Source organism: Enhydra lutris, unplaced genomic scaffold, assembly GCF_002288905.1.
Source record: "Enhydra lutris kenyoni isolate GAN:26980312 unplaced genomic scaffold, ASM228890v2 scaffoldscaffold3, whole genome shotgun sequence".
NCBI classification, from domain to species: Eukaryota; Metazoa; Chordata; class Mammalia; order Carnivora; family Mustelidae; genus Enhydra; species Enhydra lutris.
The window spans coordinates 45,179,981-45,204,322 of NW_019154087.1; the positions used below are offsets into that span (position 1 = coordinate 45,179,981).

At 35.6% G+C, this 24,342-nt stretch overlaps 1 protein-coding gene across 2 annotated transcripts in view; it reads left to right on the forward strand.

Moving 5' to 3' along the window:
- LOC111156897 (meiotic nuclear divisions 1) overlaps nucleotides 1–22,374 on the forward strand; it is a 67,392-nt gene extending 45,018 nt beyond the window's left edge. The window contains exons 5-8 of one of the 2 annotated variants that reach the window (XM_022518034.1): nucleotides 1,901–1,975; nucleotides 4,760–4,874; nucleotides 15,019–15,063; nucleotides 22,167–22,374. In XM_022518034.1, coding sequence (XP_022373742.1) covers nucleotides 1,901–1,975; nucleotides 4,760–4,874; nucleotides 15,019–15,063; nucleotides 22,167–22,273 — 342 coding nt within the window. In that variant the 3' untranslated portion in view covers nucleotides 22,274–22,374. The remainder of the gene's footprint in view (nucleotides 1–1,900; nucleotides 1,976–4,759; nucleotides 4,875–15,018; nucleotides 15,064–22,166) is intronic. The other variant, XM_022518038.1, reaches the window with a different exon arrangement.
- Nucleotides 22,375–24,342: the final 1,968 nt, after the last annotated feature.

Genomic DNA, 24,342 nt, shown 5'->3' on the forward strand with positions numbered 1-24,342 from the left:
GTAACAAAACAGGTTTTTGTTAAGGTCAGTAGTTCTCAAAATCGTGGTGCCCATGAATGCAAAGCATCAGCATCACCCATCACCTGTGAGCACATTAGAATGCAGATTACTAGGTTCTACTCCAGAATACTGGGGGGTGTAGCCCAGAAACCTGTGTTTTAACAAGCCCTTCAGGTGATTCTGATATATGCTAAAGTTTGAGGACTGGTTTAGATAATAACTGCACAGTGGCTACAAATCTCAGTGTTTATCCCTTGAAAGCCTGGGTTTGGTTGAATTCCAGGTGCCTGTTAAGAACTCTAGTGGTGGGGCGTTTTATTTTATAAATGAGAACTGTTGTGTTAAATTTAGGACTTTAAAGCTTTATTTTGACTCCTAAATGTATAGCAGTTTTGTTTTGTTTTGTTTTTTTAATTATTAGGAAGGTAGTTACCCTCAGAAGAGGTATAACTGGTTTGGTGGTGTTGTCTTCTTGGCATCACAGGTGGATCTTGTTCATGGTATGGATTAGAATCAGTGACTAGAGAACAATTAAAGGAAAGCTGACAGCATTTCCTTTATGCATATTGAGTAATGGAAGATTTCCTAAAGCCAGGGTAAAGCTAACTTTTTGAAGATACTGTTTGTGATTTTTTAATCTATGACACATAGTATTATTTACCCTATACATATAACTAGGTCATACTATAAAAGGTCAGCTTCTTATAATCAACTTAGAGAAATCATTCATCCAATTATTACTTTCCAAATGTTTGTAACTCAAGAGTGAGGAAGGAGTAATTTATATTTTAAGGAGGTTCTTACCCAATCATATGAGTCTGAAATTTCCAACTAGCAAAAGATGTGGTGGAGAATTTAATACTGGGAAAATCCTGTTGTTATTTATCTAGTCATGGGCCCAGGAGAGATTAATAAAATTGAGAAGCAGGGGGAGTGATGTTCTGAAATTAACCAGTCCTATTTGGTGTGGGCTCAGCCACGTGCTAATGAATATCCTATATTTATGGTCTCTTTATGCTGGTTTTATTTGATCCATTTCTACATAAAATTTACTACTTTCTAGGATTAGTACAGTACTTGAACTGATCACTTTTAAAGTATGTAAAACATGCCTAAAATCAACAACAGGCTTATAGATTTTTTTCTTCTTTAAGAATTTAGTATATCGGGGTGCCTGGGTGGCTCAGTGGGTTAAAGCCTCTGCCTTCAGCTTGGGTCATGCTCTCAGGGTCCCGGGATTGAGCCCCGCGTCGGGCTCTCTGCTCAGCGGGGAGCCTTCTTCCTCTCTCTCTCTGCCTGCCTCTCTGCCTACTTGTGATCTCTGTCTGTCAAATGAATAAATAAAATCTTTAAAAAAAAAAAAGAATTTAGTATATCAAGTATGTAATTCCTCATATTGTACCTGATTTAAGAATAATAAGTGATGCATTATTTTTAACTCTATGTTAGTGAAACAGGCCATAATACTACAAGCCTATAAGAAACAGTCTAAGATGTTTTCAAAAGACTTAGGCAGAAGTGAAATGAAATTTGAAGAAAGAATTCATATAAAAATTTTTTTGGAGTTTTCAAATTCAATTTCTAACTAAATAATATACCTCAAGTTACTTGACATGGAATTAGGGGACTTGATAAAGATTGCAGATAAATAAATAAAGATTGCAGATAAATCTGATGGGATGAGAGGAAACGTTTTTGAACTTTTTTTTTTCCATTCTGCCCTAATGATTCATGGTACTTGGCTTTCTTCAAATTAGAGAAGTTAGTTTCCATTGTAGTCTTGACTTGTTTGTTACACGGCCTTGGACTAAAAAGTCAAAATCTCATTTTGACTTCTTCACTCATAAACTTCATGTTAAGCAAGTTTATCTTAGAAAGCCATTTTATTTTAATTTTCCAGGTATCTGAGGGAAACCAGAAGCACACAAATCTACAGAAAAGCATTGAGAAAGCTAAAATTGGCCGACATGAAACAGTAAGTTTGTCTTTAGAGTCTTTAATAGTGTCAATTCTAAATAGAAGAGTAACGGGCACCTGGGTGGCTCAGTGGGTTAAGCCTCTGCCTTCAGCTCAGGTCATGATCTTGGGGTCCTAGGATCGAGTCCCACATTGGGTTGCTCAGTGGGGAGCCTGCTTCCCCCTCTCTCTCTGACTGCCTCTCTGCCTACTTGTGATCTCTCTCTCTGTCAAATAAATAAATAAAATCTTAAAAAAAAAAATAGAAGAGTAAGAATTTCGAGCTTCCTGTGAGGAGTGTACCATTCCTACCAGAAGAGAGATGAGCACAGCAGAGGACATGAACATTGGACCTGGTAGGATTCACTAATTGTAATCTAGGCTTATTTTCTATTACTGTACTATATTGTGTATGGCAGCATAGCATAGAAGCATAAACCCTGGAGCTAGACAGCCTGGGTTTGAAAGTCTCCTAAATTCTCTGTTCTTAATTATCCCAGCTGTAAAATAGGGGATAAAATCTACCTCATTAGGTTATTGTGTGGATTAAACTAGCAAATATTTGCAAAGTACTCAGAAGAGTACCTGGCACAAGGTAAGCCCTTATAATGTTTATGTAATAAAATTTTAAGAGTCATGCTTTTTAAGTCTTTGGCATAGAACAAATTGAAAACTATCAATTATTATCTTTGGGGCTTTGTAACATTTCTAAAATATTTAAGTGAATATTGACATTATTTCACAAAGTATAATGTTCTCTGAAGTATTATGTTAGGGGTTTTTTAAGAAATCACTTTACATTCTAATTTCCTCATTAATCTCCAGTATGGATTTATGACCTGAAAAAATGTTAAAGATCTAAATGCACCACTAAGCATTCTATCTAGGCCTCTATTTGTACCACTTAATTGTGAAAGACTCAAAAACAGTCACAATGTAGAAAAGAATACACCACAGGCTTATCGTGGCTTTTCAAAATAATTTCACATACCTTCTTTTATGTGAATAATCAGCAGTCACAGATAAGAATTAGAGAATGGTAATTTTTTAAGAATTTTTAAGGAAAGATAAGTTCTGGGCATAACCTGAAGCTGTTATCTTTCTTTAACGGACCGTAGCAAATACCCTTTCTTTATTTGATCCTTTTTTTCTTCCTTAATGTTGGCAATAAATTATAGATGCACCTTCAACTAATATCCATGCCCAAAAGTTGTCTGTTGAGTGTTACCCAGTCCCCTGGCTCCATTGCACCTGGGAAAAATCCTTATGGATGCTGCAGCGCTTGGAGGAGTACAACAGTTTAAAAAGGCTCCTGAGAAAGATGAACTCTTGTGTTCATCCTGAGCACACCAATCAGGATCTTCCAGAAACACCTAGCCCCCATTTACTAGGCATTATTCATGGTCACGATGATGCTGCTGAGAATGAAGGAGAAATAGCTAACATACATAATCTGCTTACTGTGAGCCAGGCAAGTATATCCCAGTGTGTTTTATATTCATTGAATCCTGCCAACAGTGCAAGGAGGTACCCACTATTACTATTTCCATTTTTAATTCAGATAACCAAAGGCACAAAAAATTAAAGTAATGTGGCACAGATCTCAGTGCTAGTAACAGTCTGAGGTGTCTCCTAGTTCAGGGTGTCTAGAGTTATTGCCTTCACACAGATTCTTCACCATTTTGCTACTTTTCTCAATTTTCATAGTGGAGCATGTATAATTTTGGGCGTGGATGGTAAATAGCCATCTTATATTGTAATTATTTTTAAATCTCTTCTGAGTTATGTTAATACAATATACACTATAATTGTATGTGGCTATTTACATTTGAATTAGAAATAAATGCAATTAAATTCAGTTTTTCAGTAACAATAGCCATATATCATATACTCAGGAGGTCCATGTGGCTAATGTTTCCTGCATTAGAGAACACAGATCTAGAACATTTCTATCATTGTAGAGTTCTGTTGGACTCTGCTGCTTCAGCCCATGCTGCTCTGTACAATGCTCTGCATTCCCTTGTACAAATGCTAGCAAAGGAGCCTTTCTTCACTTTGGAACAAAAGAGAACAGTTAAAGCAAAAGGCAAAAAATACAAGTACCAAAATATAAGCTAGCAAGGAACCTTAAATAAATCCCATCAAGGCAGCTTAAACTCTGCTTGGCTTTGCTTCAGACTTATCCTATAAGTTTGTGTCATAACCATTCACACATATGAATTGAAAACTGTGGCACGGTGACTTCCACCTGTTAGTGAGAACTATGGCTAGAAATTTCAAATGTGTTTATTGGATCCTGTTGTTTTAAAAGCTTTATTGTGGTTTACCTTTAAAGGAAAGTGATAGGAGGCCACAAGCAATAATTTCTTATTTCTGATATCTTTAAATATTTTTAAAGGCTAATCATCCTTAAAGGTTGAAAAATTGTCACACTTTTAAGGAAAATTGCATAATGATGATGTTGCCATAAAATATTACTTATATTGACACAATCTTATGAAACTACCCAAGAGGCAGTATCTTTTCCAAACATTTGATAATCAGTGATATGATAATCGTCTATTTATGACTGGTCGATTCTACATATTAATTCCCATTCAACCAGTCAAATTATATGAAAGATGCTTGAGATATCAGAGAAAAATGTGAGTTGAGTTTGTTCTTATACTGTGAATATAGGTATGTGTCTGTATAATACTGTCCAAAAGCCTAGTGCACATTAGTTATGAGAAATAAAATGTATAACCTTACAACATATGGCATTTTGCTTGCCTTAATTTACATAAAACTATGTTGAATGCAGGAAGAGCGAACCATGCTAGCAAAAGAGCTTTCTTCACTTCGAGACCAAAGGGAACAGCTAAAGGCAGAAGTAGAAAAATATAAGGAATGTGACCCACAAGTTGTGGAAGAAATACGTAAGTTTATATCACACCTAGAAGGTTTTTTAAAATTCTTTTTTAAGTTTTAGAGTGAGGGGAGGAGCAGAGGGAGAATTCCAAGCAGGCTCCATGCCCAGTGTGGAGCCAATCAGGGGGCTTGATCTCACAACCCTGAGATCACGACCCAAGCCAAAACCAAGGGTCGAATGCCAAACTGTCTGAGCTACCCAGGCACTTCCTTTTTTAAAAAAATTTTATTTTATTTTATTTTATATTATTCATTTATTTATTTTTTGATAGGGCACACCTGAGGGGAGAAGCAAAGAGAATCTCAAGCAGACTCACACCTTGAAAGTTTTTGATTTTGTCAATGAGACTTCGTACTTCTAGTTACCTGGTAACCATTCTCCATGTATATGAGAAAATCAAGCCATGAACAGTTTTAATATTGCATTAGTGTTTCCATCCAAGAGTCTTAAGGCATTGAATAGTGATAACTCTGAAATTATAAGCATTTTAAGAAGAAGAACGGTAGAGAGGGTAGGAGGATAAAGACAAAAACTGAGTTTAGGAAACTGAGAAGTCAGAGGAGTTTAAGTTGCCCCCAAGTATATTGACTTGAGAACAAAACCCACCATTATCTTCTAGGCGAGATAATACCAAAAATATGATGTTGCAAGTTACAGAAAATCAGTCTGTGCATTGACTTGTCTTTTGAACATACCAGTGATGTTTTCCTCTACTTTAAAACCAATCTCCAAAGCTTTATTTTGAATGATTTTAATATATTTATGTAAAGATATAAATTTGAACATTTAAGAAAGTAAAAGAGTACATTATAAGGATACTTCATCTAATTGCCTAGGAAAATATGTATAACTTTCATCACATTTTTCTATCTTGTCCTGATTTTCATTTAGGGAACTCTACCTAGTGAAATGTTTATAAAAGAAAAACTAATAGTATGTGATTGAAAGCTTTGAGAGAAATCTAAAATATTTGGTACTTTAAAATTAGCTTGAGAATAATTGGATTACAATTAAGTTGTTCCTGATGGTCATCTTTGCGATTAAAAAATATTTAAGCAGTTTAGTTCGTGTAATCTGAAGTTAAACTCAGAGACAGGTCACCGGTTTGCACATCTCCATGAGGCATTAATCCTGTACATGCAGTCCCCTGTCTAGATGTGGTATGTATTGGCCCTGGTTCAGCCAGGGTGACTGAGAGGTAGAGTCAGAAGAACCTCTCCACCCCTGAGCCAATCATTTTCTGTAAATCAAGTATTTACTATTTAGAGAGACATGTTAGCTCTTTCATGCTGCCCATAGATTAATTCATTTATCATTTATCAGCATCCTTCAGAAAAAGGTGCTAACCAAATCTGCTACAAAATTAACCAGTTTAATCAGTCTTGAAGTTTTAATTAATATCAAATGACCTTCCGCAAACACAAGTACTTCAAAGCAGCAAGAGGCAATTAGGAGTTTACTATGAGAAAGCTGGCCTGCTCATGAATCATCTTTAAAAGGAAGTGTATACTGCTTGTTAAAGAGGACATCAACTGTGTCATGAAAGAAAACTTTGAGAACAGTTTTCTTTCCCAGATTGAATGCCTTCAGGTAATTTAGTTTTAGGATCAGCGTGTCTGTGCCCTCTAGCAGTTCATCATGAAAATTCTGTTTTCATAGTTATCAAATCTGATCCTATGTATATTACTCTAACTTGGTTCTGCCTTCCTTTGTGATTTCAGTGTTGTGTAGTTAGGGGACTTTTTCCTTGATGATTCCAATTCTTTGCTTACCCAGTTTCATTCTCTTTTCTTTCAAGGACTTAAAACTCACAGCCATACCCAGTCAAGGCTCTGCTTTTCTACTTTGTGGCCCCCATTATATTGCCATTGCTCTTTCCCTGGGCACATGACCATGACTGACATCACCTCTCCTTATGACCTCCTATTTTTACAGTCCTTTTCATAACTTTGGTTACTTCTGATCCCTGAGGAATTGCTAAAACTTACTTAGTCTTACAAAACTCCTCTGACCTGCCCCGATGGTGATCCTCAGCCAGTGGATCGTCTTGAGGTGCAGGAAATCCACAAGGGCAGAGAACTGTGCCAGACTGATTCACTGAGAGGGAAGATATTTATTTCAGGCATGTGATTTCAGGTGTTGCCATTCCTTGTATCTCTGAATCAAGCAGCAATTTTGGCATTTGCCTCACCTCTTAGAGAGCTGATGAAATTTGATGGAAGAAATTTCAGGTTATATAAAGGATGATGAATTTTGTGGAGAGTAGCATAGCATAGTTGAGTAGGAAGTTCCAGCTGTAATTTATACTGGTTGCTTGACCTCTATTCTCCATCTTAACCCTTATGGTTGGTAATTTATTTCTCAACCTAAGGAAAACATGTCAGTGTGTATGAGTATTAAGCAGGCTATGAGGTCTAAGTCAGTGAGAAGAAAACGTTTTCTAGATAACAGTGAGTTAAACTTTACCAGTTTTCATCAACATCAGACCTAGGTTATCTTTTTCTATTTGATTATGTAGTCACATAAAATGGGTCTGTATTTGGATCCTGTAGAATTTTGTAATGATGAATTCATGTGTATTAATTTTTGACATTTTTACGTTGTGCATGTCTGATATTTATAGAGGAGTGAGAGAATAAGGGTCCTTCCCGGCTTTGTATTTTATTTCACTCCATTAAAAATTTATCTATTTTAATAAAATACATTAATTATAGAGAATTTCAACTTATTTAGTAGATAGAGTTATGTAGGATAATTTTCTTATTCCCTAAATATATTTTAGATGTGAAGGTAGGATATTTTTTCCTGTGGAAAGCTACCAAACTATTATCAGAAGGAAAAAAAATCTTATCAAAACCTGTAAACCTAACTTTAGACTAACTTCCGTTCATACTTTTAGAGAGAAATGTCTATTTCCTCTGTTTTAAAATTCAGAACAGCTAACAAATAAAATTTTATTCAAATGTGACACTTCTACTTCCAGACAAAATAGAGTAGTAATCGATGAGATTTATCTGCCCACCTGAAAAACAACATGTAAAATATATGAAATATGTGATATCAGACAATAACAGACAATGATTCTTAGAGAAAGGGAAGCAGACAAAGTAAGTCTTAAAATTGTGTCAGCTTGTTTTATTGCATTTCTAGGCTGTGGCACAAGAAAGGAGAACCTAGGCAGAGCCCTGCAAAGGGTACTGAGGATCAGGGAGACCAGTGTGGCTAGAGTTCCCAGGACAGCATACTAGAGAGAAGTTTCAAAGAAAGAGATCCCTGGGTATCCACAGAGGGTTCCCCTCAATTATGCGGTGAATGCTAGTGAAATAACTACACAAAGCTGGGGAAAGAACAATTTCAGAGAATTAGAGGGAACAAGTGCCTGACACTCACATGGGGCCAAGAATAATGCCTATTCTCACCAGGCAAATTGGAAAAATTTACAGTTCACAAGGCATTAGGTGGAGCACTCCAGAACATCTTGCCTCCGTTAGCAAGCATTAATTACTCCTCGACTGAACTTTGTTCTCCATTCAGCTCATAGACCATAACAGCTAAGTCTTGAAAACATCCAACTATTGCAAAGTAACTTAAATGCACCCCAGAATAAAACTAAGGAATATTTATACGAATACAAACATACCCAACACCCAACAAAATAAAATTCATAATGTCTAGCATATAATGAGAGATTACCAGGCATGCAAAGAGGTAGGAAAATATGTTCCTTAATGAAAAGAATAATTCTTCAATCAAAACTGACCCAGAACTGACACAGATAGTAGAATTAGAAGACAACAACATTAAAAACTGTTATAAATGTATCATACAGGGGCACCTGATTCTTGATTTTGGCTCAGATTGTGATCTCATGGGTTATGAGATGGAGCCCTTCATCAGGGCTCTGTGCTCAGTGGGTATTCTACTTGGGGAGTCTCTCCCTCTGCCCTTTCCCCTTTTCCCTGCTTACATTCTTCCCCTATCTCGAAAATAGATGACTAAGTCTTTAAAAAAAAAAAAAATGTATATGTTCAAAAAGTTAAGTAGAAACATGGAAGATATAAAAAAGATCCATGTTAAACTTCTGGAGTTGAACACTACAATGTCTGAAATAAAAAATACACTGGATTGGGTTTAATAGATTAAACTTTGCAGGAGAAAGGATTAGAGTATTTGAAGACATAGCAGTAGAAACTATCCAAAATGAAACCAGAGAGGAAAAATAAAATTTTTAAACGAAAATAGCATCCATGACATGTAGGACAACTTCAAGTGACCTAATATATTTGTAATCAAAGTCCCAAAAGGAGTGTATGCTGGGGGTGGGGAGGGTGTATATGTGTGTGTGTATCTTGGGAGTGTGTATGTGTGTGTGTGCATCCAGGCCTGAAAAATATCTGAAGAAATAACTATCAGAAGAAATAAAGACTATTTTTTTCAAATTTGATATAAACTGTAAACCCACAGATTCAAGAAATTTAAACATTTAAGTAGTAAATGGCAACGATCTCTTTATTACTAAAGCTAGAGAATTTTTTTAGATTTTAACCCCTATTCCCCCAAATGAGATTATTTCCTTTTCCCAAAGAGATTATTGTTTTTAAAACATGCTTTTTGATAATGAAGGGTTTCAGAGGATTTTGGTTGTCATGTTCTTGCAGAACAGATTACAGTGGATTAAAGGATTATGAGTTTCACAAATTGATTTTAATAAGATTTGTTTCTTAATAGTGTGGTTATAGCACCCATGTCACAATAATCAGGCTAATCTCTAAATCTATCATGATTTATTTTGAAACAGTTTTTCTGCAGAGAAGAGCTGTAACATTTATATTCATGTAGACATAGCTATGTATAATCTTTTACTTATTTCTCACTTATTCTTGCAGGAAACATATTTCATCAGACAAGTTGACTTATTGATATCTATATTAAATAAGTTTTAGCAAGATTGGTTGGAAATATCTAAGAAATGAGAAGTCAAGCAATAATATATAAAAAATGAAATTTAATTTTAACTACTTTGACCATTATTTAAGGTCAAAATAAGTTGTGGTAAAAATTGAATCCTACAAAAATACTTGAAAGTAAATCTTAGAAGTACTTAAGAAATTTTCTTAGAAATGCCAGGATGACAGTGAAAATGATGTAAGGACCTCTGAAATTTTCCTTCCATGAAAGCTGGCAAAAAATGTCGCAACTTTTCCAGAATTCTAGAAATTCACCAATGGTTTGCCTATTCAAGAAAAAATGGCTGTATCTCAGCAAGAATAATAAGCCCTATGGTGTTTTAACTTGTCCTATTGTCATCCCCTACTCTCTAGCTCAGCACTAACCTTAAAAAATAACAGCCATGCATTCCTGGTATCAGAGGGAGTAAAATGGAACTGGAGTTCTTTAAGACTCTCATTTCCCCCAAATTGTTACTATTTGACATCTTCGGTGGTTTTCTAAAAGCCACCAATAGGAAGGATTGTCCTTATTTGATCTGACTTGTAGTATGACCAGTGCTAACAGCCTCTTTTTGGGGAACATTAGTCTAAAACAATTACAGGCAAGAGTTTTAACTTCACAGCTATTTTAGCTGGCTTAACAGTTAAGCCAAACAGTAGACTAATCAAAGAGCTTAGAAGGAGAGGCTGGAAGAGATGTTCATATGTGCCTTGAAAAGCAACATGTTTTTGGAAATATAGAAGGCCATATGCATCCATAGGGCTGTGCACCTTCTCAGGAAAGTCCTGGGAAGTTCCTAAACTCCCCCCTCTAGCAGACTGTAGCACTCTGCATACAAGAAGCAAAGGCCAAGGCAAAGTTATAAATTGCCTAGCTGAATGTTGAATCCTGCCCCAACCACATACAAAGCCTCTCAGCAAACACTTCGAGTCTTAGTTCAGGTGTTTAAGGAAACCTCTATTCAATTATTAGCTGCCTGGTAAGCAAATTAGAGACTTTAGTGGCCATACATAACAAAGAATACAGACTTTACAGAATTAGTTCAGAGAAATCACTGAACAAACAAGAATAACAAGTACCAAAAACAACAACCCTGGGAAGGGGCGAGGGAAGTATCTGATTTCCAGAGTTGCCACATTATATTATTTAAAATGTCCAACTTTCAACAAAAATTTGCGAGATGTACAAAGGAAGCATGGTTCATGCACAATGCATGATGTTGGACTTGCTAGACCGAGAATTTCAGTCAGCTATTTTAAATATGTTACAAGAGCTAAAGAAAAACATGTCTGAAGAACTGAAGGAAAGTCTGAGAATGAAAACTCACCAGATAGAAAATATCAGCAAAGATACAGAAATGAAAAAGAAATCAGATGAAATGCTGGAGTTGAAAACCATAATAACTGAAATGAAAATTTCACTCGGGATTAACAGCCAATTTAAGCAGGCAAAGGAAAGAATTAGTAACTTGGAGACAGTTCAATAGAGGTAATTCAATCTGAGGAACAGAAAGAAAAAAGAATGAAGAAATATTGACAGAGTCTCAAGAGACCTGTGGCACACTATCAAGAGTACCAACATATACATAAAGGAAGTCCCAGAAGGAGAGGGGAGAGAATGGGACTGAAAGAATAGTTTTTAAAAAATAAATAAGGGGCACCTGGGTGGCTCAGTGGGTTAAAGCCTCTGCCTTCGGCTCAGGTCATGATCTCAGAGTCCTGGGATCGAGTCCCGCGTCGGGCTCTCTCCTCAGCAGGGAGCCTGCCTCCTCCTTTCTCTCTGCCTGCCTCTCTGCCTACTTGTGATCTCTGTCTGTCAAATAAATAAATAAAATCTTTTAATAAATAAATAAATAAATAAATAAGAGCTGAACCCTTCTCAAATTTGATGAAAAACAATCTATACATCAAAAAAACTTAACAAACTCTAATTTAGGACAATCTTAAAAGATCCACAGAAAGGCTCATCATAATCAACTTGTCAAAAAGTAAACAGAGACTCTATAAAGCAGCAAGGAGGTGACTCATCATACAGAAGGAATTTTCTTTTTTCTTTTTTTTTTTTTTAAAGATTTTATTTATTTATTTATTTGACAGACAGAGATCACAAGTAGGCAGAGAGGCAGGCAGAGAGAGAGAGGAGGAAGCAAGGTCCCTGCAGAGCAGAGAGCCCGATGTGGGGCTCAATCCCAGGACTCTGAGATCATGACCCGAGCCGAAGGCAGAGGCTTTAACCCACTGAGCCACCCAAGTGCCCCAGGAATTTTCAATCATATTAACAAGTTGTTTCTTATTTGAAGCCATAGAGGCCAAAGGCATTGAGATGACATATTCAAAGTGAGGAGGGGTAGAATAACTGTCTACCAAGATTTCTATATCCAGACATATTTTTCTTCAAAAGAGAAGGACAAAGTAAGATAGTCCCAGGTAAACAACAACTGGGAGAGTTTGTCACTAGCAGACCTGCCCTAAAAAAATATGGGAGTCTTTCTCATTGAAGGACACTAGATAGTGACACAAAAAAATAAAGCATACTGGTAAAGTCTGATTCATAGGTAAATATAGAAGACAATATATATGTATTTTTGTTTTTATCTCCTTAGCGTTCTCCTATTTGATTTAAAATACAGCTGCATAAAAATACAATAAGCTATTTTGTTGGACACACGATATATAAAAAGTAATTTGTGACACTAACAACATGATTGTCTCATTAGACAAAGTAAAATATTTGACAAAATCCAACGCCCTTTCATGATACAAACACTCAACAAACTAGGAAAAGAAGTGAATTTCCTCAATTTTTTTTTCAAAGTGAGTTTTCCTTTTTTTTTTTTAATTTTTTAAAATTTATTTATTTATTTATTTGACAGAGAGAGAGAGATCACAAGTAGACAGAGAGGCAGGCAGAGAGAGAGAGGGAAGCAGGCTCCCCGCTGAGCAGAAAGCCTGATGCGGGGCTCAATCCCAAGACTCTGAGATCATGACCTGAGCCCAAGACAGAGGCTTAACCCACTGAGCCACCCAGGTGCCCCAAAGTTCTTCAATTTTTAAAAGGGCATTCATAATAAATTTAAAGCTGATATCATATTGAATGGTAAAAGGCCATATGCTTTCTTCAAGTCTGGCCTCCCTAACACTTCTATTCAACATTGTACTAGAAGCTCAAGCCAGGGCAATTAGGCAAAAAAGAGAACTAAAAGTCATCCATGTTGAATAGTAAGTGAGGTCAGCAGGTTGTAGGGTACAAAAATCAATATTTAATATCACATGTATCTTATATATTAACAATGACCAATCTGAAAATGAAATTAAGAAAAAATGTATTTACAGATGAACAAAAAATTAGTCAAGGAAGTGCAAAACTTATATGGAAAACTACAAAACACTGAATGAAACTAAAGACATATAAACAGAAAGACCTTCTGTGGGGTGCCTCCATGGCTCAGTTGGTTAAGCAACTGCCTTCGGCTCAGGTCATGATCCTGGAGTCCCTGGATCGAGCCTGCTTCTCACTCTGACCTCTCCCTTTTCATGTGCTCTCTCTCTCTCTCAATCTCTCTCTCAAAAAAATTAACTAATTCATTAGTTAAAAAGACATTCTGTGTTTATAGAAAAACTAAAATAATTGTTAAAAGACAATATTGTTAAGATGAATCTCTGTATCCTTGGATGAGGCAGCAGTTTCTTGGTTAGGACACCAAAAGCTCAAACAACTGAAGGAAAAAACAGATCAATTTGACTTCGTCAATATTAACAACTTTTGTGCATCAAGTTACCTTACCAAGAAAGTGAAAAGAAAACCCACAGAATAGGAGAAAATATGTACAAATCCTGTACCTGACAAGTGTCCAATATCGAAAATGTGTATATTTTTAAAAATTACAGCTGAACAATATTTAAAAACCCAATTTAAACATTGGCAGATTATTAACTTTTCCAAAGAAAATATACAAATGGTCAATAAGTATAGGAAAAGATGCTCAGTGTTATTAGTTATTAGGGAAATGCAAATCAAAACCAAAATGAGAAACTATTTCACAATGCATAGGATGGCTATAATAAAAATAATGGAAAATAATTGTTGGTGAGGATGTGGTGAAATCGGAACTCTTAGTTTGCTGGTGGTAGTGTTAAAATGATATAGCCACTTTGGAAGACAATTTATTCCCCCAAAATGTTATAGTAGAGTTACAATTTGAGCCAGCAATTCCACTCCTAGATATATATATCCAATTCAAGAGAATTGAAAACATGTTCACAGGGGGTGCCTGGGTGGCTCAGTTGGTTGAAAACATGTTCACATAAAAATTATTAAATTATTCATATTAGCAATAAACAACCCAAATGTCCATCACCTGATGAATGACTAAACAAAATGTGGTATATCCATGCAATGGAATATTATTTGATAATAAAAAGGATTGAAGTATTGATACATGCTACAACATGATGCTAAGTAAAAGAGGCTAGTCACATATTGTATTGTTTCATTTATATGAAATGTCCAGAATAGGGAAACTCATTGAGATGGGAAGTAGATTAATGGTCTCCAGGGGCTGTGGGGAAAGAGAATGTAGAATAACTACTCATGGGTATCGGATTTTCTTTTGGGTGATGAGAATGTTTTGGAATTAGGTAGTGGTGATGGTTTTACAACTCTGTTCTAAAACCCACCAAATTATGCACTTTAATATGGTGAATTATGTAGTATATAAATTATCTTTCAATAAATAAATGCCATCATAATAAGTAGTATTTGTGCTCAGCTGATCATGGCACTGTTATGTGCTATGTAGATTAACCTGAGAGGCATAGACATAGAAAATTTAATAGTAAGACGTATAATATATTTTTTTAAAGTCAGATTCATTATAATCTAATACATATACTCTAAAATTCTTATCATTAAATTTAAATTATTTTATCCTCTTGATGTTATAATTATTTGAGAAACACATCTCACACTTATCTTTAAAGGAACAAGTACAATAATAATGGACATTTAAGGGAAATTCTTTACATTGACTATTCATGACTAATACAATTGAAACTAAAATCTGAGAAGTTAAGTAGGATTGTCGGATGTAATATGTCACTATTTGAACTTTTTACATAAACTCTTATTTGTATAACATTTTGTTCATGTTTTTAAAAATGTATAAATGGATGAATATGACTATTTATAAAATTTTTTTTCAGGTCAAGCAAATAAAATAGCCAAAGAAGCTGCTAACAGATGGACTGGTATGTGTTATAATGGTACTGATAAGCTATAGTTAAGCTTTTTCCACACTTACTGTGATATGAAATGCAGAAGCTATTGTGCCTAGTTTTGTTCAAGAAAATACCTATCCAGAAGTGTATGTATTAAGTTTTGTTTTTTGTTTTTTGTTTTTTTAAGATTTTGTTTGTTGGGGCTCCTAGATAGCTCAGTCAGTTAAACATCTGCTTTAGGATCAGGTCATGATCCCAGGGTCCTGCTCAGCAGCAAGCCTGCTTCTCCCTCTCCCCCTGCTTGTATTCCCTCTCTTGCTGTCTCTCTCTCTCTCTGTGTCAAATAAATAAATAAAATCTTTAGAAAAATAAAAAAAATAAAGACTTTGTTTATTTTTAGAGAAAGAGTGCACACAAGTGTTAGCAGGGGGAGGGACAAAGGGAGAGAGAGAGAGAATCTCGAGCAGACTCTGCACTGAGCCTGATGTAGGGTTCAATCCCATGATGCTGGGTTCATGACCTTAGCCAATACTGAGTTATACATTTAACTGAGTGAGCCATTCAGGCATCCCTGTATTGAGTTTTTATTAAATCATTATATTAAATCATTTTAGTTACTTAAGTTTTTTTTTTTTAAGATTTTATTTATTTGACAGACATGTCACAAGTAGGCAGAGAGGCAGACACAGAGAGAGAAGGGAGGAAGCAGGCTCCCCGCTGAGCAGAGAGCCTGATGTGGGGCTCGATCCCAGGACCCTGAGATCATGACCTGAGCCGAAGGCAGAGGCTTTAACCCACTGAGCCACCCAGGCACCCCTACTTAAGTTTATTTTTTTAAAAATCGTACTGTGAGTCATTTTGTATGTAAAATACAATGTATTTTTGTAAAACCAACGACTGCTTACAGTTTAACTTCTGTGTAATTTTTCCTAGATAAGTCACTTGGGCTAATTACTTAAGCTTTATGATTTTAGTATAAGATAAAACTTCAGGAATTTTATGAATCCTAAGGATTTGTCTTCTTGTTCATAATAATAATAGCTAACATTTGTTGAGGGCCGGACTATAAGTCAGGCATCACAAAGAGTACCTGTGGTGCATTCTCATTTTATCTCTGCAACAATCTTGTGAGTTAAATAGGATTATCATCCCTAATTTTAGCAATGGAACTGAGGCCTTTGGGAGCCCATGGCGACACATGGGCTAGGCAATGAACAGGAATTAGAATCCAGCTTTTCTGATCCCAGAGTCCAAGCTCTTACCACTACATGATATTGTCTTCTCTGTATACCTGCTTTCATATAAATACTTCATTAATCCATTTGCCAATGGATATACACTCTGGTCTACACCAGAGATGTTCTAAGAAATGAGAATTAATAAGGTATTTTCTGCTGTGTCTTAAAGTGCAGAAGACAATTAATAAGGATTGTTATCAAATATATACAGGTGTGATCAGTATTGTTAAAACATGTCTACAAATTACACTGACGTTTTTCTAGTGTTCTAAAGTAATGGTAATTGAACTTTTACCATCCTGGTAAGAGTCTGTAATACCTTCACATGTACCATTCATCATCGTTCTGTTTGTCTGGGAGAATATGGGTAAAATTCTATTGACACAGAGACGCAGAAAATTAAAGTGACGCCTTGAGTCAAAGGTAATTAGTCACTGGATGTACAAAGGTTTGAGCCAGGTTTCCTGACTCTGTGTCGAGGCTTCTGTATGTCACACAACATTCACAAATCACGTGTCCTTGTCTATTTTAGAATTAAGTAGGTTGATAAAATAATTGTAATTGTCCTTTTGTTCTGATAAATTTGCAATCTTATTTATTACAAAGTAATACATTTCATAAATATTCTAATGTTTTAGTGATAAGAACAGACGAGGGTAAAAACAGCAAGCTAACATTGACTAAAAGAGAAAAATGAGATGTGTGTCCAATAACTATAATTAAATAATAAATACATTGATATCAATAGAAAATTTGAGAAATACAAAACTTTGGGCAAGGAAGACAAGTGGACTCATAGGTTAAAAATAAGACAAAGTGATTTCCCGCAATAGCTCTCGGGAAAGCAGCTCAGTAAGCAGTAGGAACAAGCAGCCTTTGTATATGGTGAGAAGAACTTCACTTTGAAAGGAATGCGGCTTGTGTGCTTTAGCTGCTGTATCACTTACTGAACTTCTCTGAACCTGCTTCCTCCGTGTAGATTATATCTACCTTACATTTTGGGAGAATTAAATAAAACAGTTTATAAGCCCTTTCACGCAATGTTAGATACATAGATAAACAAATACTCCCCTTTCCCGTTCTTCTCTTAAAAAATCCTTTCATGTTTTTCCACTTGATCATAAACGTCCAGTTATGAAAAAAGGAATAATTTGAACTTTTTCCCCTTATGTTATTAGTTGAGAAAGAACCAGAAACTGTTAAAATCATGTAGGAAGGAAGATGTTTTTAGCACAGCAGAAACAGCTGTTGGGAGCCATATTTCCATTTGAAGTTACAACTTGATCCTTCCAATTTAAAAGTGTTAAGAAAAGCATGGAGTTTAAAACAAATTACACCTCAGAAAACCAACCTGTCTTCAAAACAAAAAGAAAACATCGGTAATACTTGTAACCAGAGATTGTTACCTACTTATTAGTTAAGGTTTTGCTTTCTTTTTATCTAAAAAGTTTCTTAAAATGTGTTTAGAATGGAAGATAGTTACTGTTCAGTAATTCATTATTTCAGTTTTATAAAATGAGAGATGACCTTAGGGTATAAATATAACTGGAAATATCACATCTAAATGATTTATGGCATTAAATACACCTTATTTTTTTTTAAGATTTTATTTATTCATCTGACAGAGACCACAGGTAGGCAGAGAGGCAGGCAGAGAGAGAGGAAGGGAAGCAGGCTCCCTGCCAAGCAGAGAGCCAGATGCGGCTTGATCCCAGGATGCTGGGATCATGACCTGAGCCGAAGGCAGAGGCCTTAACCCACTGAGCCACCCAAGAGCCCCTTAAATACACCTTAAATGTCAGTTAACAACTTATATAAAATCTTGCATAATAATTAAGATAGTGGAGTTTTTATGACTTTGTGTGAGAGACATCTCTGTGAGTGAGGAGGGGGATAGGTGTTGTGAGGTCCTAAACACATATTTCACGTTTATGATTTTGCCCATCTTTATTTCTGCATATATCCTGGGGATGCCACCATGGAAATAAACAGAAATCCTACTACTCGTAAGGCTGTTTCTTTAAAGGAAAAAAAAAAAAACTATTTTTTATCCATTTATAAAAATTTCCACATAATAGAAAAATTTTATTTGACAGGGAATAAATTATCAAGATCGAAGGTAACATTGTCTTGAAGGCAGACATCCAGCAGGCCGAGACAGGTTTAGTCAGTCTTTTGGAGTTGGTCCATGAAGCGTTGTTGTGGATAGGCTTTTGTTTGGTCTTCTGTTCGTTTTAATCTTTGGAGATTTAATCACTTCTTGGCCTTTTGGCAAAGATCGAGTGTAATCTTTGGATGTTTATAATAAAATGGTTCCTTGCATTCATGTGAACCAGCAACTCCTTCCTGCTAAGCCTGTAACCTTACTGTGCTGCCTTAGTTTTCTCTCTCCCAATCCAGGTTTGAAGTCTGTTCCTTCATGCTTCCTACAGTGTTACATCTGTTCTCTCATTTGCTGGCAGTCTTTCTGTGCTCTTGGAGCCTGTTCTGGAAGCTATATGCATAATACTTTCTCTTTTCTCTTTAACATACATAACCCTTTGGAATTATCTAGTAATAAGTTAATACTTCTCTCTCAACTCTTGTGTCAGCTTGAAGGTGTAGGCTGTCTACCTTATAGGTACCTGTAATAACTTCATACCCGTCTCACGCAGCAGTGGGCCCCATGTAAGTATTTAACTGACTGACAAGAATGTATGGTTATGTAGACTCTAGGAAAACGAAACAAATCATTCTGGAGTGCCTCATGTTAGTAGTGGTCTCTCCTAGGTCCCCAGGAAAACTAAAGATTTGCTTTAAATTGTTACATAAAGATTCATTTTTTAACATCTGCTGATATTCCATTACAGTTTAATTTAAAAAACTGGGGATGTTTTGTTAACATTCTATTTGATGGAGTAGTAGTCACTTGAGAAACAAACTTCATCCCAAACATGTAATTATTATTCGGTACTTGGAATTAAATTTCCTAAAATGATATATTTAAAGGTGATCAAACTTTAATCTGTTAAAGGTAACAAATTACCCTTAATATGTTAAGGGTAACATAACAAAATATAGACATAGCTCAGAGATATTACAGGTTCAGTTCCAGACCACTGCAGTAAAGTGAATATTGCAATAAAGTGAGTCAAATCAATTTTTTGCTTCCCAGGACAGGTAAAAGTTATGTTTTTACTATACTGTAGTCTATTAAGTGTACAATAGCATTATGTCTAAATAAGTAAGGCACATACCTTAATTTAAAAATAATTTATTGCCAGAAAGCGTTAACTATCTGAGCTTTCAGTGAGTTGTAATCTTTTTGCTGGTGGAGGGTCTTGCTTCTAGGCTGATGGCTGCTGACTGACCAGGGCGGTGGCTGCTGAAGGTCATGATGGCTGTAGCAATTTCTTAAAATAAGACAACAAAAAAGTTTGCCACATTGATTGACTCTTCCATTCACAAACAATTTCTCTGTAGCGTGTGATGCTGTTTGTTAGCATTTTATCCACAGTAGAACTTTCAAAATTGGAGTCTGTTCTCCCAAACCCTGCCCCTGCTTTTACAACTAAGTTTATGTAACACTGTAAATTCTTTGTTGGTCATTTCAGCAGTCTTCATAGCATCTTCACCAGGAGGAGATTTCATCTCAAGAAATCACTTTCTTTGCTCATCCATGAGAAGCACCTCCTCATACCTTCAACTTTTAACCTGAGATTGCAGCAGTCCCATTCAGGCTCCACCTCGAATTTTAGTTCTCTTGTTGTTCCCACCACATCTGCAGTTACTTCCTCCACTGAAGTCTTGAACTTCTCAAAGTCATCCTTGAGAGTTGGAACCCACTTCCACCACACTTGTTAATGTTGATATTCAGACCTCTTCTCATAAATTATGAATGTTCCTAATAGCATCTAGAATGGTGAATGCTTTCCAGAAAGTTTTTAATTTACTTTGCTCACATTCATCAGAGGAATCACTCACTATCTATGGCAACTATAGCTCTATGCAATGTATTTCTTAAGAAGATTTGAAAGTCAAAAATACTCTTTGATCCATGGGCCACAGAATGGATGTTGTGTGAGAGCACAGGCAGAGTCGATCCTTCAGGGCTTAATTTGAACAGAGTCCTTCAGGGCTCTAGGATTTTTAGAATGGTAAATGAGCACTGGTTTCAAGTAAAAGTCACCAGCTGTTTTTGCCCCTAACAAGAGAGTCAGCCTGCTCTTTGAAGCTTTGAAGACCAGCACTGACTTCTCCTCTTTAGCTATGAAAGTCCTAGATGGTGTCATCTTTCAGTAGAAAGCTGTTTCATCTATATTGAAAATCTGTTGTTCAGTGTATGATCTTAGCTAGATCTTCTGGAGAACTTGCTGCAGCCTCTCCATCAGCACGTGCTGCGTCTTCCTGCATTTTGATGTTATGAAGATGGCTTCTTTCCTTAAACCTCATGACCCAGCCTCTGCTGGCTTCCAACTCTTCTTTCTGCAACTTCTCCAACTCTCACTTCTCAGCCTACAGAGTACTGAGGAGACTTAGGGCCTTCCTCTGGATTAGGCTTTGGTTTAAGGGACTGTTGTGGCTGGTTTGATCTTCTATCCAGACTACTCCAATTTCTCCATATCAGCAATGAGGCTGTTTCACTTTCTTATCATTTGTGTGTTCACTGGAGTAGCACTTGTCATTTCTGTCATAAACTCTTTCTTTGCATGTACAACTTGACTGCCTGGCACTAGGGGCCTAGTTTTCAGCGTGTTTGGCTTTTGACATGCCTTCCTCACCAAGCTTAATCATTTTTAGCTGTTGATTTAAAGTGAGGGATATGCAATGCTTCCTATCCCTTGAATACTTAGAGGCCGATGTAGGGTTTATTCATTGGCCTAATCTCAATATTGTTGTGTCTCAGGAAATAGGGAGGCCTGAGGAGAGGTACAGAGATGGGAGAACAGCCAGTTGGTGGGACAGACACACAAAACATTGATTGATTAAGTATGCTATCTTATATAGGTGCAGTTTGTGGTGCCCCAAAATAATTACAATAGTAACATCAAAGATCAATGCTCATAGATCACCAGAACAAATATAATAATATTAATGAAAGAGTTTCAAGTATGTGAAAATTACCAAAATGTGACATAAATACATGAAGTGAGCAACTGCTATTAGAAAAATGGTGCTAATAGACTTCCTCTATACATGGTTGCCACAAACCTTCAATACATAGAAACTGCACTATCTTTGAAGTACAATAAAGTGAAGTACAATAGATGAGACTAGATAGTTATATTCTTTTTACTTTTTCTTTTATTATATTGGAATAAAGATTTAACCATAAATCTTTGTACACAATTTACTTTGTTTCCTTGGGATAAATCCTTGTAGGTAGATACAATACCTCTTCTGTGGCAAAATGCATTTTAAATTCCCCTCAGAGGACACGAAAGATTCCTCTGCTCCTATCTTAGTCTTAAGATAGGAGAACTACCTTCTATTCTCCTCTCCCCTTCTCCTCACACTGACCTGATTATCTGGGAACCATCATTATCTGTGAAAAAGTCTAGAGAGAATGTGTACCCTTTGGGAACAGGAGCAATTTAATTCCTGAGCCTCTGCTGTGGAAATGGTGGAAGAAACACCATTGTTATCCTTTCCCTGTTTTTGGATTATTTCTAAATTGAGTATTCTTTAATGGCAGCTAATCTCCTGCATTTTTAAATATGCAATCTCATTGCTCAAAATACTAATTAAAGAATATTCTTTCTTCGGAAATGAATTGCCATTACTTTTGAAAATAAAGCACACTTCCTATGTTGACACTTCTGAAGGTAATAGAAATAACGAAAAAGAATATTATATTTAACATGTTTTATGATTGTGTTTTTAATTCTTAAAAATATTTCTCAATTTTCTTTATAGATAATATATTTGCAATAAAATCTTGGGCCAAAAGAAAATTTGGTTTCGAAGAAAATAAAATTGATAAAAACTTTGGAATTCCAGAAGACTTTGACTACATAGACTAAAATGTTCAATGTTGGTAAAGGATCTATGTACTTGTGAATATGTAATTTTTAAAATGTTATTCAAATGTACTGAATTGCCATTTACCTATAATTGTGTTTATCATTTAATTAATTTTAAATAAAGTACAAAGTGGACATGGTTTTCTCTTTTTTTGATCTATCAAAAGCAGGATTATGACCATATTCCCAGGTGGTCATCAAAGTAGGATAATGCAAATAAAATAATCTACTTTACAAATAATTTTTTAGGGATCACAGACATCATGACATGATAACATTTTTTTAGTTTCACTCAAATATTAAACATTGAGAACTAAGGGTACCTTTGAAGGTCCTATTACAGACATATACCCACACATAAATACTTGGGAAAAAACCTTTAAAACTTTAATGGATTCTCTACTATTTTTCATTATTTAGTGGAAAATGTATGTGGTTGATTTTCACTATACTGCATCATGTTTGTGAATTTACTATAGAAAAAAATACGAAATGTTGGTGTACTCAAGTTTAGAGTTAGGTAGTAATTTCTCAGTCATGAAAACTTCTTTTGACTTTTTGATGCCCTTTTACTGTAAAGAACATGCATGGGACCCTTTGTCCCGTTTTATGCACTTTTTATAAGATACAGTGGCATTAGCCTGCCACACATCACCTACTAGAGTTCGGGGATTTTCTTTTTTTCAACTACATTTTAAAAAAGCAAATTAAAAATAGTTTGTTTTGCGCGTATAACTTTTTTTCCAGTTCAGCTTGGGTATTTAGAGTATGGGCAGGCACTCTAAGAAAAACTAAAAAAAAACTAAAACTAATGTGTGTAATGCTCTTTACTCACATGCCTTAATTTTGTCTCATACTAATTTTGATGTTCTTTTAAGTAACTTGAATAAGATACCCCATATGTCTGAAATGACCACACCATCCAAACCATTTGTTGGTGAATCTGGCCTTTGTATTGCATGGAGTCGCTCTGCGCCTTCTTAATTACTTCCTGGAGGTTGGGGGGAGCAAATTGGTCCATCTTTGTTCTTTGTTCTCAAGGCTATTTTATGTTGCCTTAGGGCAACAGCTCTTTTCACAGGAGAAAGTATTTGAAGTGAGAGACAAAAGGACAAAAAATAAAAATAACTAGTCATAAGCCTTTCCCAGAAACACCAATTGTGGAAATTCCAAAATTTCTTAGATACAGTTTGCTATTTATTAGAAAATATACTTCTTTGTTTAAAGAGAGTGTATGTATCTTCCAAAAGGAAGCCATTTCTAATGATCCTTAAAAGATTTTAGGTACCTTTGTAAAACATGAAGTATAATTAGCATATAGTATTATATTAGTTTCAGGTGTACAGGGTAACAATTGGACATTTGTATACTTTGCAAAATGATCACCACAGTAAGTCTAGTTACCATATAAAGATATAGAAAAATTTTTCTTATGATCAAAACTTTTAAAATTTACTCTTAGCAACTTTTAAATTTGCAATGATGTTATTAGCTATAGTCACCATGCTGTGCATTACATACATTACACCTCCATGACTTATTATTTATATAACTGGAAGTTTGTACCCCTTGATCCCCATCGCACATTTCGCCTACTCTCCACAGCCTCCCCTCTGGCAACTACTAGTGTGGTCTCTGTATCTATGAGTTTAGTTTGGTTTTGTTCTGTTTGCTAATTTTTTTAGACTCCACATACAAGATTCCATGCATTTGTCTTTCTGTCAGACTTATTTCACTTAACATAATACCATCTAGGTCCATCTACATTGTTGCAAATGGCAAGATTTCATTCATTTTTATGGCTGAGTAGTAGTATTTTGTACCACATCTTTATCCACTCATCCGTTGATGGATACTTAGGTTGTTTCCATATCTTCACTATTATAAATAATGCTACATTGACCATAGGACTGCACATATCTTTTCAAATTAGTGTTTTCATTTTCTTTGGATAAATATCCAGAAGTGGAATTACTGGATTTTTGTTCATTTTTACCTTTTTTAGAGAACCCCATACTGTTTTCCATGGTGGCTGCAGAAATTTACATTTCTATTAATAGTACACGAGG